The 15,653-nt window shown below is 36.1% G+C and overlaps 1 protein-coding gene across 8 annotated transcripts in view; it reads left to right on the top strand.

Moving 5' to 3' along the window:
* The window catches only part of FER (FER tyrosine kinase), a 170,689-nt gene that overhangs the window by 29,046 nt on the left and 125,990 nt on the right, over nucleotides 1–15,653 (top strand). For all 8 annotated transcript variants that reach the window (XM_062599090.1, XM_062599089.1, XM_062599094.1 and 5 more), the window contains 3 exons: nucleotides 10,498–10,681; nucleotides 13,275–13,412; nucleotides 14,366–14,485. In XM_062599090.1, coding sequence (XP_062455074.1) covers nucleotides 10,498–10,681; nucleotides 13,275–13,412; nucleotides 14,366–14,485 — 442 coding nt within the window. The remainder of the gene's footprint in view (nucleotides 1–10,497; nucleotides 10,682–13,274; nucleotides 13,413–14,365; nucleotides 14,486–15,653) is intronic.

Raw genomic sequence — 15,653 nt, 5'->3', positions numbered from 1 at the left:
GTGCGGTTACAGAAAGCAAGCTGGGAGAGGGTGAAGTCAGCAAGCTGATCTAGTCCAGTGCCTCTCTGATGAGGAATGCTTCAGCAATTGGGAATCTGAACAGATTAATAGTCTGTTCTGGTTTTAAACCATATGAGTTGGAAGACTTTGGAAAAGAAAAAAAAAAAGAGCAGTAGTGCATGCTGGGTTTGTTTTGAGCAATATATAAGATAAAAACTAATTTTTAGTTTGTCTTTGCATAATAAAATGGACAGCCCTCTGAAATCCTTTGGATGTGTGATATTGAGGGAAAAAATGTGTAAACCTCTTATAGATCAAGCCAAAATGGCAGTCTCTAAGCCTGCGGTGCTGTGCAGAGATGACCAGGCAAATAGGATGTGACATGGTGACTTAAGCTGCTGTAGGAAAACACAACCCTTTGACTCCGCGGAGGGATTTGTGACCAGCATGGACATACTGTTTCCACTCAGTGCTGACCTGCAGCCATGGGTTTACTCTCAGTCCGCACAGACTCGTATTTCTGAGGGAATTTACTAGCAGTGTTTAGCTGCTGTGGTATGCTTGAATGAGTAAGATCTAATTTTTATTTTTGTTACTTTTATACTTTATCTTAACTGTCGATACCCATTAACCAGATAACTTTACTAAACTAACTCTTAACTCAGAAGTTTAGGTCTTCAGTATTCTGTAAACCTGAAGTCTGTAAGTATATACAAACAACTTTTTCCCATCAGAAAACTGTTAGTCACTTGCAGTCGTGAATCTGTTAGATGAGGTCTGAGGAAAAACTCCTTATCCTTGTCGTAGAAGCTCACTGAATGGAGAAAGGAGTGGGTGACTTTCTTTTTTTGGAAGAAGCACATTCATGCTAGCCTCTTGCAAGAAATAAAGGTGAAAAAAGACCTTGGAGAGTAAAATCCAACACACCCTTTTTATTCTGTCCATTTTTGTGAATTTAGAGTATCACAGAATCACAGAACGGTTGAGGTTGGAAGGGACCTCTGGAGATCATCTAGTCCAGCCCCTCTGCTCAAGCAGGGTCACCTAGCGCACGTTAGACAGGATCGTGTCCGGGCGGGTTAGGCAGGTTTTGAATATCTCCAGAGAAGGAGACTGCACTTGTGTCTCTTTATTTGGTAATTCAGGCTGGTCAGTAAATGCTAGTGTTTGCTTCCTGAGACAGAAATTAAAAAAAAGAAAAGAAAAGAAAGCTTAAAAAGTGCTTTTCAGATCAGTATAAATGACTTTTACAGTCTCTTCTGGTCTTACTCATCTCATTCACATATAGAAGGAAAGTTTTCAGTAGAATATTGCAAGCAAATAGTATAAAAGAATATTATTTTTCAGACACAATGAAATAATCATCTGAGAAAATGTGTTTCTCCAGAATTCAAATAAGGAAGTGACTGTATGGGAGGTTTGTTATCCATAAACAAATGTAGAGACAGCAAAAAATTCAGGAGCTACCTTTGTTAGGAGAAATGTTGAAAAAAAAGTATCTGAAAAGATAGATGCAATTCTGGAAAATAATTTGAAAAACTGCTTTTGTAAACACTGGCAAACTTGTCATACATGTCTGTACGCTTTGACACAGCTCTACAGTTCAGTACTGACACTTAAAAAAATAAAAGATTCTAAAGAAAACCACATGAAAAATAACTGTTTGAAACATCATCTCAGGATTCCTCATTTATCAAAGGAAGATTGTTGCTCCATTTATTAAAAAAAAAAAAAAAAAAAGCCCTGATAGTCTCCCTAATACTATTTTCAATTTTAAACTTTTTTGAAATCAAATGCTGTGATGCCCTAGCAAGGTGTTAATAGAGAAAATTGCTAAAAATCTAAAACCAGACTCATTGCCCTTTCTTGTGAAAGGCAGGATATCTTAATTTCTACTAAGAACCTTGGGGAGTAATTTAAAGTAAAAATATTGATTGCATATCTGAGATAATGATAAGATGATAATGGATTAGAGGGGCTAAGAAAAGGCACTAAAACTTCCCAAAGGAAAGTAATGTGTTTTGTGGTCTGAAATAGAAAAGGAAAAGAGAGAAAAGTGCTGCAAGGGGTCTGGACTGATGAGTTGGTTTGGGTTAGCAGCTGCTCAAAGGCGGCTGCTCTCAGCGGTTATCAGGAACCCCAAGCCGCAGGTGGAAGGTCTTACTTTAGGGCTCAGGTAAGGCTCCTTCACACGGGCACCTGCGTTGTGCATTTGCTGGGCATGACTCAGCTGTGGTTTGGTGGGGGTACCACGTAGGTCTGCCTGTCTATACTGCCGTTAGCAAGCAGCTGCTGTAGTGCAAACTTGGTCTGGTCGTGTAATATGAACGCTTCTAACGTAACTAGCTGCTTGCTGTGTTTCTTGTTTCAGCTTTTTATAACCTATCTAACTGTTAAAATATTGTTGGGTTAATTGTTACTGAATTTCTGTTTTAAGCAAAAAAGCATAAATTCCTTCAGCCTTCTTTGTCATGCAGTAGTTATTTTAATTCATTATGAATCTCATGTTCTTCAACTATTACTTCTAATGTCTTCATAGAGCTCTGTTTTTCCAACTTTGTGTCTTCTAGTAGTTGTAGGTCTTTTGTACCCTAACCTCTCTGATTCTAAGCCTTTCTTTTTTTAATATATGTAAATATAGTCAGATCTAGAAGTGACTCTCAGTTTCCAATTTCTGTTCAATATCTTTTGTTATTTTTCTAGTCATTAAAAAATTCAGGAAGTAGTAATATTCACCTTGTTCTGCCTGTTGTTCCTCCTTCTCAGGACTGCTAAATAGTGTGTGGTCAACTTGGGGTGCTAACCGCTGCTTCTTTCCCCCCCCCATCCCCAACCCTCTCCGTATTTACCCTAACCCAGAAATTTTGTTTGACTTTGCTTCTGGCATTTCTTGGACTACAGAGGGAGTTACATGATTTTCTGACGTAATGTCCATGTCTGCTAGCTTTCCATGAGATTTAGTCACAGTTTTCTTTATGTATAAAGATTCCCCCCCCCCCCTTACAAATATATGGGCCTTCAAGATCTTGAGATTGCCCTTCTGGTTTTCATTTTAGGTATGCCTCTGCCTTTTTTTGAGCCTAACTTAAAGTCATCATCAAAAGTTGTGTCATAGAAGGATTTTCCCTTTTGTCAGATGGACATTATCTTCATTAGTGTTTCTTCACGGGACAGCATTCTCTTGTGACAGTGCCAGCAGCTATAAATCCTGAAAGCGAAATGATCTGTTGTGAGCTCAGCCTTTGCAATGGTCTCTGTTGCTTCTTCTATGAACATTTTATCATCACTTTTGAATGGCGGAAGGTCATACCTGTCAGTATTGTTAATGCTCCCATGGGTGCCAGGCAAGGGGCAGTCCTTGTTGAAATACCGTAACGTTGGACTTCAAACAGATGTTTTCCAGGATTTATGAAAACTGTGGGAGAACTTACTATGGACATTTCTCTCTAATTATAGATGTTGTAAAATCCGACTAGCTTTGTCAGATTTCTGCAGTTTTGGCAAACTGTTCAGTATTTTAATTATCCTTCCTCGAAAAACAGTTATGATATTTATCGTTTTTAAGAGCATAGTCTGCATTTAAAGATACAAAAATCTGCGAGAGCATATCAAATATGATGACATGCTTAGATGTTGACGCTTTGGCTGTCTGGGTCTTACCAGCTTTTTATTGTTTGAAATCTCTCTCCTTTTTTTGTCTCTCTCCTTCCCCCCTCCCAAGCAAAAACAACCAATTAAAACCAAAGCTAATTTAAGGACAAATTGCTTAATAACTGATACTTCCAGGAGCTACTCTTGGGCAGTTTTTTATACCATCATTGCAAAGCAATACTGAGGGTAAAAATTACAATCTTTCTGCGGAGTGGGATATCTTTGCTAGAGTGGTTTGTGTGAACTGAAAGACTTATTTTGTTATATTTTCAACAAAACAAAAGTTCAGGGCCTCTGTAGTGTGTGTCCACTGAACTACAGTGTTGTACTGTTTTCGTAGCAGCTTGTCTACAATACAGACATAAAGAAACATTTATTAATGCATTAAGTCTGGAATTTTCCTGATGTCTTTCTCTGTTTGAGCTACCGAAAATATTTATTTGAGCTTTTAATTTTGAGGGAGGTGCTTTGTATTTCTGGTTGATCAAAACAAAGAAATTTGCTATATGTTCATTATCTTCAAAAAGATTAAATTTTTAATGAAATTGTTCTCTTTTGGGGACCCATGTACCATTGCAGGATATTACATAACCTTTAGCTGAAGATCCGTAACTGAAAGCAGATTAATTGAAGTTTCCTATTGCAGCAACAGCAACAGATATGAGCCTCTGTTGTTAGTTTGACCTATCTTACAGTGAAGCTGAATTAGAAATTTGACCAGCTTAGCCTGTGCCATGTCTTCATTTGTTTCTTAAAGTTTATGCTACAGCCACCCGCACTGGTAGGTGATCCTTGTCCCACACGAATTAGTGTGAGCTTTATGGTGAATTCAGCAGTGTCAGAATTTCACTGTTTGAATGAATCATCGTCATCTATAACGCACATTTGAACTGATCACAATCATTGTTAAATTTTATTGGAATCGGTAATAGCTAAAGGTGATAAACATCTAAAGGGAGTTAACATTTTTGATCAAGCATAAAAAGTTGGGGGAAAAACATGGAAGTTGGGGAAAACCTGAGCTCTGCAATATAATTATTTCTGTTGACCTAAAATGTATATGAAAAATTTCTAGTTTTGCAATACTTATTTTATGAAAGTTGGTTTCTTTGAGGTGCTTGCACTGTAGATTAATGCTTATTAAAAAAAAATCAAGAGAACATTATTAGCTGAAGTTGTTCTCAGTTTCAAAGAAATGTCCAGTTTCTGTTGTTCCATTCCAGGTAAATATTAGGCTAGAGGAGACTAACAGAACTTCAGAATAGCCAATCTGCCATTTTAATACTTAAAAACAACCTACTGGATGGCTCTGTTGTACTATATGTAGTAAAAACTTCAAAGAGTTTTTATTAAAAATTGAAATACTTGACTTCCTAGAATGGTTTAACAAGTATGCCAGCTTTTTCTTTGCAAATGTCAAACTTGCATAATTGAATTTTGCAAGCTTCATAATAGTGTTTATGGTGTGACACATTGTATACACAGTCTGTTTCTATAAACATTAAATAGATTTGTCAACAACTGATGGCGGTAGAATTATAATTAGATCTATTTATGAAATTCATTATACAGATAAAGAAAACTGGATGTTTTCCTCTATGTTAATTGACATGTAGAACAACTGTGTATGCTGCCTCACTGCATTCTGCTGCTTACAATATGGAAATAGTACTGTAACTATGTTTCTTGTATTAATTACAGGTCTAGAGGCTGTGTTTAGAAGTTGAGTGTGTATGATACTTTGATTTATTCCAAAATTAGTTGAGTTGTTCTACTTAGGAGATGGCAAAGGAATTTAATCTTCAAGGCAGATAGGAAAATGGTATAGATGAGCCATTACTGAGGTTTCTGAAAGAAGTATAGTATTGATAGTCGGTAGTAATGTGGTTGTGATGATTTTTAGTGTAAATATTCAGCTTAGCTTAACTGTTAAAAGCTATTTGTTATGGTTTGTAGGTCAGAAACCTGTATTGATGGTGTGCTGTACAATTTGGTGATATGTGTTGATTTGTTGTAAACTGAGAATGAATGTAATTTAAGTAGGTTTTAAGCCTTTAAACTGATTGTGACATTCAGACGTAATTTCAAGTAGTATAATCAAGACCATACTGGCCAAATACTTTGAGTAGAGGTGGCCAAATACATAATAAAAATAAAAAGACAGTCCAGCATTTCTCTGTCTGCTGCCACGTTGTTGTCCTTTCTCTGTTTCCAAAGAAGTGCTCCATCCTGCGCATCTCCCAAAGGATTGGGCCAGGGCCAGGCCGTATAAAACACATTTTTCCTTCCTTCTGCTCTGTGTTCCGGCTTCCTTGTCCTCTCCTGTTTCATCCAGTCCCTATACTATAACTACTACTTGAGCTCTTCCTCCGCAGATTCCCTTCAGTCATCTTCCATTATCTCCCCGTGTTTGCATGCCTTTTATTCTCCAGGATGACTGTGTAGTGTATGTGTGCTAGTTTGCAGATGAAACATCGTAGCCCTATGTTTCTCCTGGTAGGTGGATGTCAGACATGCCCATGTTCAGTGGTTTGTAAGTTCTGGTATGTTAGTCTGGGGAAATTAGTCTCTGCATGAAACATGAATTTTAGTTGTTTGTGTTTACAAAAGATAAAACTATCAATGTTATCATTGGGAAAAATTTTAGAGAGAGTTGAGATGGTTGTCTCTGCAAAATAGCAGTTTTAAAGAAGTTTTAAAGTGAACTACTTTATCTGAGGATATGTATTTTTTTTTTTTCTTCTAAGAGCTTAAATGCCTAGATAAAAAATACTTCTCCAATCGTAGCTCTGGAGATGTATGTGTTTTCTGCTTGTTTTGCAAGGTAAATTTGTTCATGTAGTTATATTACAATACAAGAAATCTGTTCCACATACAAAATTAGGCCAGTAATTAGAATGTTTTCAATTAAAAACAAAATACTCTTTAAAAATAATTTTCTTACTGTGTGGTAAGAACATAACTGATAGTGGCCGGTAGCAAATGTCTAGGGAGCATATGAGAATGGACAAGTAGATACAGACAGTTGTCTCAACTTCATATACATTTGTTTTGTAGGGAATTCCTGAATCAGAGGTGCTGTCTTGTTTTTAACAGCCCTCCAGAGTTATTTTTTTTCTTACGTGCATTATGTGCATTAGTTAAGCTACAGAAGCTTTTCATGTTAAAAATAACCTTGGACAAAGGATTTGCAGTTTAGTTGCATGTTAGGTGGAGCAATATGTCCTTTTATTTGTTTTGAACAAAATACCTACTATTTTCTTATGATACCTTCTAGCTGTTGTATTGAAAGAGGTCAGGTACATCTGTTCACTGGCCATCCCTTCTCATGTATTGCTGCTCAGTCTTCTTTCCTCCAGCTTCAAGAGTCCTCATCTTAGTCACTCTGTGTGCAGACTGCATTTCCTGCCATTCCGATGCTCAATGCACTTTCTCTAAACCTTTTTTATTTCAAACGTATCCCTCTTGAGGTGAAGAATTGCATACCATGCTACGTCGGTTTACTTAGTGATGAAATAATGCTGTCTCGTCCTTTCCTGATGACACATTTTTTGATAGCTACTGAGCACTGAGATAGCATTTCCATCAAACTAGCTATGCTAACCCCAAAATCTCATTCCTGAGTCCACTGAGGAAGCTTAAAACTAATTATTAATTGTATAGTTCAATAGGCAGTAATTGAATAGTTCTTCCCTGTATGCATCTCTTTACATATATTTGTGCTTACTTTTGTTTACTGTTTCATCATTTAATTGCTGTGTTTCAGTGTCCTTTCCAGTTCTTTGTACTGGACTCTCCTTTTCACTTTCTTCAGTCAGCACGTTCATCAGCGTCTTTATCAACTCATTTTTTTCTCATACCTCTTCTAAATCACTTATGAATATGTTAAGAAACACAGGCCCCAACTGATATTCCTGAGTCATTCCATTAAATGTCTGCCTGCTCCTGTAAAACCCAACCGTAATATTGGTATAACATTCTTAAGTTCCTTTAAAATTCTTAGGCTGTGTACCATGCTGGCCTGATGATTTCTTCTGGCTTCATTGTTCCACAAACTCTTCTTCTGACATTTCTGAGGAGAGAAATACTTTGCCTCCTTCATTTCAGCGTGAGAAAGAGACATTTCAGCATGGAAATCTCCCAAGCTCTTTCATAGGAAACATACAAGCAAAAAAGTTGGTTTTTTCTTTTTTTTTTTCTCTGTCACCTCCTTTTAAGTCCTGATTGTCAATGGATCATTTAGATTCTCTAAGAAGCTTCTTGATTCCAGTGTATTTTTGGAAAATGATTTATTATCAATTTTGTCCCTATTTTACAAGTTGTTCCCTCAACTCTTTTTTGACCTGCCTTAGTGTGTTTTTAGGTTTTCATTTATCAGAGTTCATAATCCTTTGTGTATTTCTTGCTCAACATGATTTCAGCTTTTTAAGGTATACTTTCAAGCCTCTGTGCTGCTGATTAACTTTGTGTGCATGCTTTTTTTTTCCTCAACTCTTTTGTGGTATGTAGTAGACAGACACATTTAAATGTAATTTTATTACTTGAAGTAAATGATTTTAGGATTTTAAGAAATATATCTGTCTGAATGAGATTAGTTTATGTCTACCTGTGCAAGTAATTGTGTGTCTGCATTTGATAACTGTAGATACAGGATTTATTTTAAAATGCCATCACTGCATCAAAAAACTAAATGGGGTGTAAAATCTTCTAATATATAAAAGAAGAATTGGAGAGGATTGTAGAATCTATTCTTTGTGTTCATAGGTGGAAAAAATTAAGGGTTTAAATTAAAGCAGGAAAGATTTATGTTGGAGAGTGGGGAAAATGTTTTCGGGAAGGATAGCATAGTGCTGGACCTGAATTGCACAGGTAAGTTGCAAAGTAGCTGTCACTGGAGGTCTTAGGAAGATCATAAGACTGTCTGCCCCATACATGTGGAGTTAAGTCTTCAGGCAAAGAATCAAATAGGTGACCTCCTGAAGTACCTTTTAGCTCTCTGGTTCAGCACTGAAGCGGTCTCATCAGTGTGGACACAAGATTTCTAGACTATAATACTGTAGCAGTTGATTTGTAATGCTGACCCTCTGATCAAGATGCTGACAGTGATGAGGAAATGTTAAATTGTATTAAAGAAGCTGCAAGTTTTGGATAGGAGCAACTGAGAGAGCACAGCCACTGTCCATAGACTGAATCACTGCTTCATCAGGATAATACGTAGCAATAGAATTTTTGCTTGGAAGAAATGATAATTTCCGAGAACAGTTAGCCTTAAAACACATAGGAGAAGTCATGTGTACTCAAGATGATGAAGAGGTATTTGTGGGATAGCTGGTATCTGCTAGTGGCCACTGTACAATTAGTTTCAACATTGTAATGAGAGTGGACAAACCAAATCCATTGTACAGAAACTCAGTTTCAAGAAAGGGAAGGTTGAGCTCCTTTTTTAAGGGTTGGAGGGAGGCAGAAAATTGAAACAAACACCCAAATGAAAAAATGTAAAAGGAATAATTCATAAACAGGTTTATAAAAGTCAGGTGGCCTTCATCTAGGGCTTCTGAAGGAGCTCAAATACCAAATTGCTGAACTGCTGGCAGAGACATACAGCCCACCACTGTGCCAGGTGCCTACTGGCTTGCCAAGGGGCTAGAGTTGATCATGGGAGCAACCAGCAGGTGGTTCTAATTTCTGCCCTTGATAAGATTGTAAGGTCTACAATAAATAAGATTGCTGAGGGCCAGAGTAAGCATGGTCTGTTAGGAAAAAGTTAACATGGCTTTTGTAAAGACAATAAGCATGTGAATAAAAGATTTCCAGTAAACAAAATATATTTTGTTTTCAAAAAGCCTTTACCAAAGGCTGTTAAAGCAAAAACTTGCCATGGGATGGGAGGAAAGGCTCTAGAAAGATTTTTAAAGTTAGGAAGCAAAGGGTAAGGCTTAGTAGTCATTTTTCATAATAGAGCAGACTGAGTAACCAACAGAATTAGTACTGCATCTGGCTTTTATTCAATGCTTTCATCAGTGGCCTAGCGAGGGAGTTAATGACCTGATAAGTGCAGAACTATTATTTACCAAATCTTGCAGTACTAGGACTAGGTGGCCCTACTTGAAACCAGCAGGAGAGTGTTTCAACAGATAGAAGTGCTATACGTAGCAGGCAGTGAACTACGGAAACTTGCTGCCAGAGCAAGTTGTGCGGGCAGACAAGTATGAACAGGATCGAAAATGGATTCAACATATTCATGGAAAATTGGTTCAGGGAATAAACAGGGATATATCTGCTAGCAGCCCTTATCCGGTGACAACGGATTGGGATCCTGTTGGGATTTCCAACAGGAAGTGGGCCACATGTGGTCTTTTGCCTGCTTTCCCTAAAAGCGACTCCTGCTATCTTTATTGGAGACAGAGTACAGGTCTAGAAATACTATGATTCTGACCTAGTACGATGCTTAATTTCTTCACTAAAAAAAATTTCTTTATTTGCTTTGAGGCAAAGAAAAGATTAGCATTTGTAGTAACTGAGTTTTGTTTGTTTGTTTGTTTTACTCTTCATAGTTATATTACTTTTATACCTATAGATGTTGGTTTTCACATGCATTTCAATAAAAGAAGTCTCACACTTCTCAGTTTTTTCTTTCTTAGTCTTGAGTAAGAACACTAGGATATTTGGTCTTACAAATGAGTTGAGAATTGTCAAATTTTACCTTTTTCAGAGAAATAGCTTGAAAAAAACTACTGAGGAAAAGGTGAAAACTTACCATACATCTATTAGATTTATATAATCTACAAATATTGGTGTTTCTATACTTCTAAATCAACACACATATTTTTCTTCCTTTTCTCTCAGGAAAGGAGACTGAAAAAGCCAAAGATCGGTGTGATAAAGCCACTATGAAGCTTCATATGTTGCATAACCAGTATGTGTTGGCACTGAAAGGAGCACAGTTACATCAGCACCAATATTATGACACTACACTTCCTCTGTTACTTGATTCCCTACAGAAGATGCAAGAAGAAATGATTAAAGCCCTGTACGTGGTATTTTCTCTCATTTTTCTAATTTGTACAATTTTATGTATATCCTAATTAATTTACTATTGTTAGAAAATAATAAACTGTGATTAATTGCTTATATATAAAGGAGTAATTAAAAAAGCTGTTTTCGTCTTTCCATTAATAACAATTGTGCATAACGAAGTCTATTCAGGTAAACACAGATGTTAGTATTAAGGGATCATGAAATCATTGTAGTGAGAGGCTGTCTTTTCATGAAACTTTTAAAATCTTAAAGATTGTCTGAAGTGTTTATAGTTGAGCTCATGCTTTGTCCTTTTCTTCATCTGGGATACCGTGGCAAGTTTGCTGTACAGTAGTCTTAATTTTTTGAAATTCTGCCGATAGAAAATTTGGTTTTAACTGGCAAACAGTCTTGAAAGTTATCTGAGAAGAAGGTCAGACAGATGCATGGTTACTTGCATGTGCGTGCAAGTAACAGGATCCTATCAATCTAATTTCAGTGTAAGACATCCAGTCTTAAAAATACAATTACCTTTTTCTGAAAGATCATTCTCCACATCATTGATGAAGATGTGCAAACTGATGATGTCAGAGAACTGTAAAGGAAGACTTTGTGCTCTCTCTTCTGATTCCTAACCACCATGCTGCCGCCTCCTCTTTCTTGAAGAAAGAGAGCTGATTTAGGAGACTGCTTTGTAGGTCTTTCTCTAGGGCATTCTGAGGACAGCAAGTGGAAAATATTGCTTCTAAGTCACTTATTTTTAAAGAAAAGCCGTTAACCTCTTTGTGCAAGTATTGTTCGTATAAAGGTGAGGCACTCATCTTTTCTGTAACTCATTTTATGAATCTACATCCATCTTGACTTCAACGCGTAGGAAGTGAGGGAGAGCTGGAGGTTTCATGCTCTTATCTGCTTAGGTGACGACATTAACCGTCTCACAGTTAAAAGTATCATATTACTCCCTTTGATTTTGGTAAAGGTATCTAAATGAAATAGACTCTGAGTAATCTTTTTATCTTAGCTTCATATGGAAAATCACAGCAAGAGACTGTAGTTAAATTTTTATGCTGTGTTAAAATTGTGAATTCTGATAATTCATTGAAGAACTTTATCACTGAACAGGAACCTATTGAACTCACTTGTCTTTGTCATCTCTGTAGTAAAAACCTGTGAAAATATTTTTGTCGCTAAATACATTTTTGGAGGGATCTAAATTTATTGGATAATTAGTACTGTCTGATATGTTTGAGCTTAAAGACCACAAAAAGAGGTGGTGATTTCACAAATGTGATGATGTGGCCATCCATGGGAAATACATATGTTTTAATTTTGCAGTTAAAATAGTTCAATAAAAATAGTTCAATAAACTTGAAGTGTAGATTAAAATTACTAATATCAGTTTTGGTTTGGTGGTAATTGGCAGATATTCTTGCTTTTAGATCTGGCATTGCCATAGTTGATATTGGCTTGTCTCTCTCATCACTCTATTGAACTGTTTTTCTTTTCTTTTCTTTTTTTTTTTTTTTTTGGAGCTTTTGCAAATTTGTTGTTCACAGTCAAGTCAAGATGTAATGACTTTTCTTGTCCCTTTTCTCCTCAGAAAAGGTATTGGAGAAATCTAATGAAGTGTTTTTTATGTGCAATGAATGTAACTTGATCTTATTCAGGAAAAAAGCTGTACTTTTTTCTGTGTAACTTCCTCTGAGTCAGTCATAATTCATCAGTATTTTAAAAAAAGTTCACCATGCTTCAGAACTTAACAAGTCAGCAAATTTGTCACAAAGAAAAATGAAATAGGAAATGATTATAAGAGGTCATTTATGGAAGGCTGAAAGTTAGAATAGGATGGTATTTTGGGAAGTGTCACTGGATACCAGTAAAGTTAGTAGTAGAATATCACTTATTTTTCTTGTACTATTCCCTAATCTCTTAAATCACTTCCCACTGTTGGGGGCAGGTCATAAGGCTAGATGGCTCCTATTTTCTCACATGAACTTCTTACTTGATTTTATTGCTTCTTGTAAATGCATGCAAACTTGTGACTTACACGTGTTCTTGTCCTAAGGACTAAATCATAAAAATTAAGATATGGAAGAGCGTAGTTAAAACAACAGAGAAAAACAGAGCTTAAAGGATCTACATACTAATTATTGAATGGAACTATGGAAATGCATACTAACTATTCTCTGACTCATTTTACCATATATCAGAGTGTATTTATTTTATCAGTCTGGGGAACATGAAACACTAGTGTAAGTGATGGCTAGCAAGGTAAGTCTTCTAGTTGGGGAAAAAAGGGGTGTAATCAGTAAGTTGTATGCATTCCTTTTCTCCACAGCTTTAATTCAGCTATGTTATATGTGGATGCTCTGAAAGTAGAAGGAACGCAGTCGTAAGATTTCTCTACTCATAGCCAATCTGTAAAGAAGAGGCCACAATTGATCTGTTATTTCCTCAATGAATATATGATCTTATTTCTTACATCTTTTTAAACAGTTGAAACATGAGTTTGTAGAAACAGCACTGGTTGAAAGTTTGAAGCATCATCAGTGCTATCTATGCCTCCAGTGTCATGTTGTATTCTATTGATTTTTTTTTCTCTTCAGAAAAGGGATCTTGGATGAATATAGCCAGATCACTAGTCTCGTAACAGAAGAGATTGTGAATGTCCATAAGGAGATCCAGACCTCTGTTGAACAGATAGACCCTAACTCTGAATATAATGACTTTATAGAAACTCACAGGTATGCATTTTCATTTGGATGTGCATGTTCATATTTCCTCTTAAGAAATACTTGTGTTAAAATGCAGCACTGCTGAAGTGGTTAAAGTTGAATTTTGCTAAAGTGAAATGGTTTGCTAAAGTTGAAATGGTTCCTTTTAAATCATTATTTGTAAAGATTTATCCTAATTTGAAAAGCTGTTCCACTTGCTTTTACAGAAAGTTGACTGAAAGTTTTTAACCTGACCATCTCTTTGGCTGTATCTTGATAAACAGAATTCCAATTATGTTATTGCATGAAGAACTGTAACTTTGGTACTGGCAGCATACTATGCATGACAACCATGTGTTGTCCACATGATTCAGTGTGAGCTAATTTACTGTGATTCTGAATGCATTTTGCATCATGGGCTAAACTGAATTTTTCTGCTGTATTTCTCTCCTTGCCCAAATTCTGGATAGTTTAAAGTGAGCACTGGAACAGATTGCCCAGAGAGGTTGTGAAGTCTTCTCTGGAGATATTCAAGGCCCACCTGGATGCGACACTGTCTCACATACTCTAGGTGACCCTGCTTGAGCAGGGGGGTTTGGACTAGATGATCTCCAGAGGTCCCTTCCAACCTTAGTGATGCTATGATTCTATGAACTCTAGGTGCCCCTGTATTAACTACAGTTATTGTAGAGTAAGCAGTGCTTAAAGCAGAAGGACAGAATATGCAGGTAATACAAGAAAGTTTTTTATTTTAAAAATAAACTGTATTTGCTGTTTATTGAACTGATAACGCATATTGGTACTAAGTGAATAGTCTAAGACTTCTTGCATTATCTGTTACTGTTAATACACAAATTGATAATTGCCATAAGCGGATATACAGATGGCTCAGCAAAGAGTGGATCCATGCCATAGATTCCCTATTCCCTATTCTAGATAATAGATGCTAATTTTGCAAATGTAACTTTTATTTACTAAATTAGGTCATCAGAAGTTATTGAACAAGAAATAGAGTTTGATACATCTTTACTAGAAGAAAATGAAAACCTTCAAGCGAATGAGATCATGTGGAATAATCTAACAGCAGAAAGTTTGCAAGTCACGTAAGTTTTTCTTCACAAATCTTTCATCCTTTAGAAATGCTGTCATACATTATGACACATATTATGAGGCTCTCTCAGCTCATCCCGTACTGGAGTCTTTAGTTAACCTATTGCAAAGGTCCAGTTTCTGAAATAATGTTTTCAGGCTGTAGACTGAAAACACTGCTGTTTCTGTTGTTCCTTTGCATAAAATACTTCTTCCCCACTGCAACAGACTGTTTGCCTGAACTTTCAATCTAGTCTCCCCTCCTTCTCAGTTAATTCCTACAGTGACCCAAATACATTGTGAATTCTCTTTGAGAACTTACTAATCTTCTCAAAAGGTTTTCCATACTCACTGATCTAGGAAAAAATACAGAATGCTATTGATGAAGCCACCAAGTACAGTGATGCAGTCAGTGATTTAAATTGCTAACCAGAAAATGTTCATAAATACACTTGTTTTACTTATTTGGCAGGTTTTTGCTTTTGGTTTCAAAAAAAAAAAAAATCCTTACTCATTGTTATAACCTTTAAAGTGTAGTAATTTACTAACACAGAGATAGCTTTTATTACATTTCATGGTACTTTTGACTATTCAAGATGATAAACTCTCTCTCTACGCATTTTGTTAATCTATTCTGTAGTTTTCTTTTTACTAATTTCCCCAACTACACCTTTACTCAGTTGTTATTGGGGAGTAAACCTTCTGATGAGGTTTGGTATCTTTATATTATAATATTCTTTTTATCTTGTCAGCCTCACCTTTTGCCGTAAAATGGTCTGATACAGTCTGGTGAGACTTCAACTATTAATTGTACATTTTTTATATTGATTATAAAATCTATAATGTCTATAATGTATTTCAACCCATATTTGAATTATTTGTACATTTTTTTGGTAGAAAGCATAACTAATCCAAGTAAAAAAGATCAGTGTATTTTTTGATTTTTTATGTCATCCTAATCAAACTGTGACTTTTGCTTCGTTAATTTTTTTTTTTTTAATCAAAATCAATGTGGAGCATTATTCAAGTGAGGCATTTCAAATGTAAATACGCCACAGTGTGTCTTCTGTAAATTATTGTAATCTCTGTTTCCTCAACACTGTTGAGATTCTCTGGATTTTGTTCATTCCTTTTTGTTAGCTGTCCTCTCTTCCTCCCCTTTAAACATGCTTCTGTTTATAA

Source organism: Rhea pennata, chromosome Z (assembly GCF_028389875.1).
Source record: "Rhea pennata isolate bPtePen1 chromosome Z, bPtePen1.pri, whole genome shotgun sequence".
Lineage (NCBI taxonomy): Eukaryota > Metazoa > Chordata > Aves > Rheiformes > Rheidae > Rhea > Rhea pennata.
Note: the sequence above shows the minus strand (reverse complement) of the source record. Positions and strands in the feature narration are given on the sequence as shown.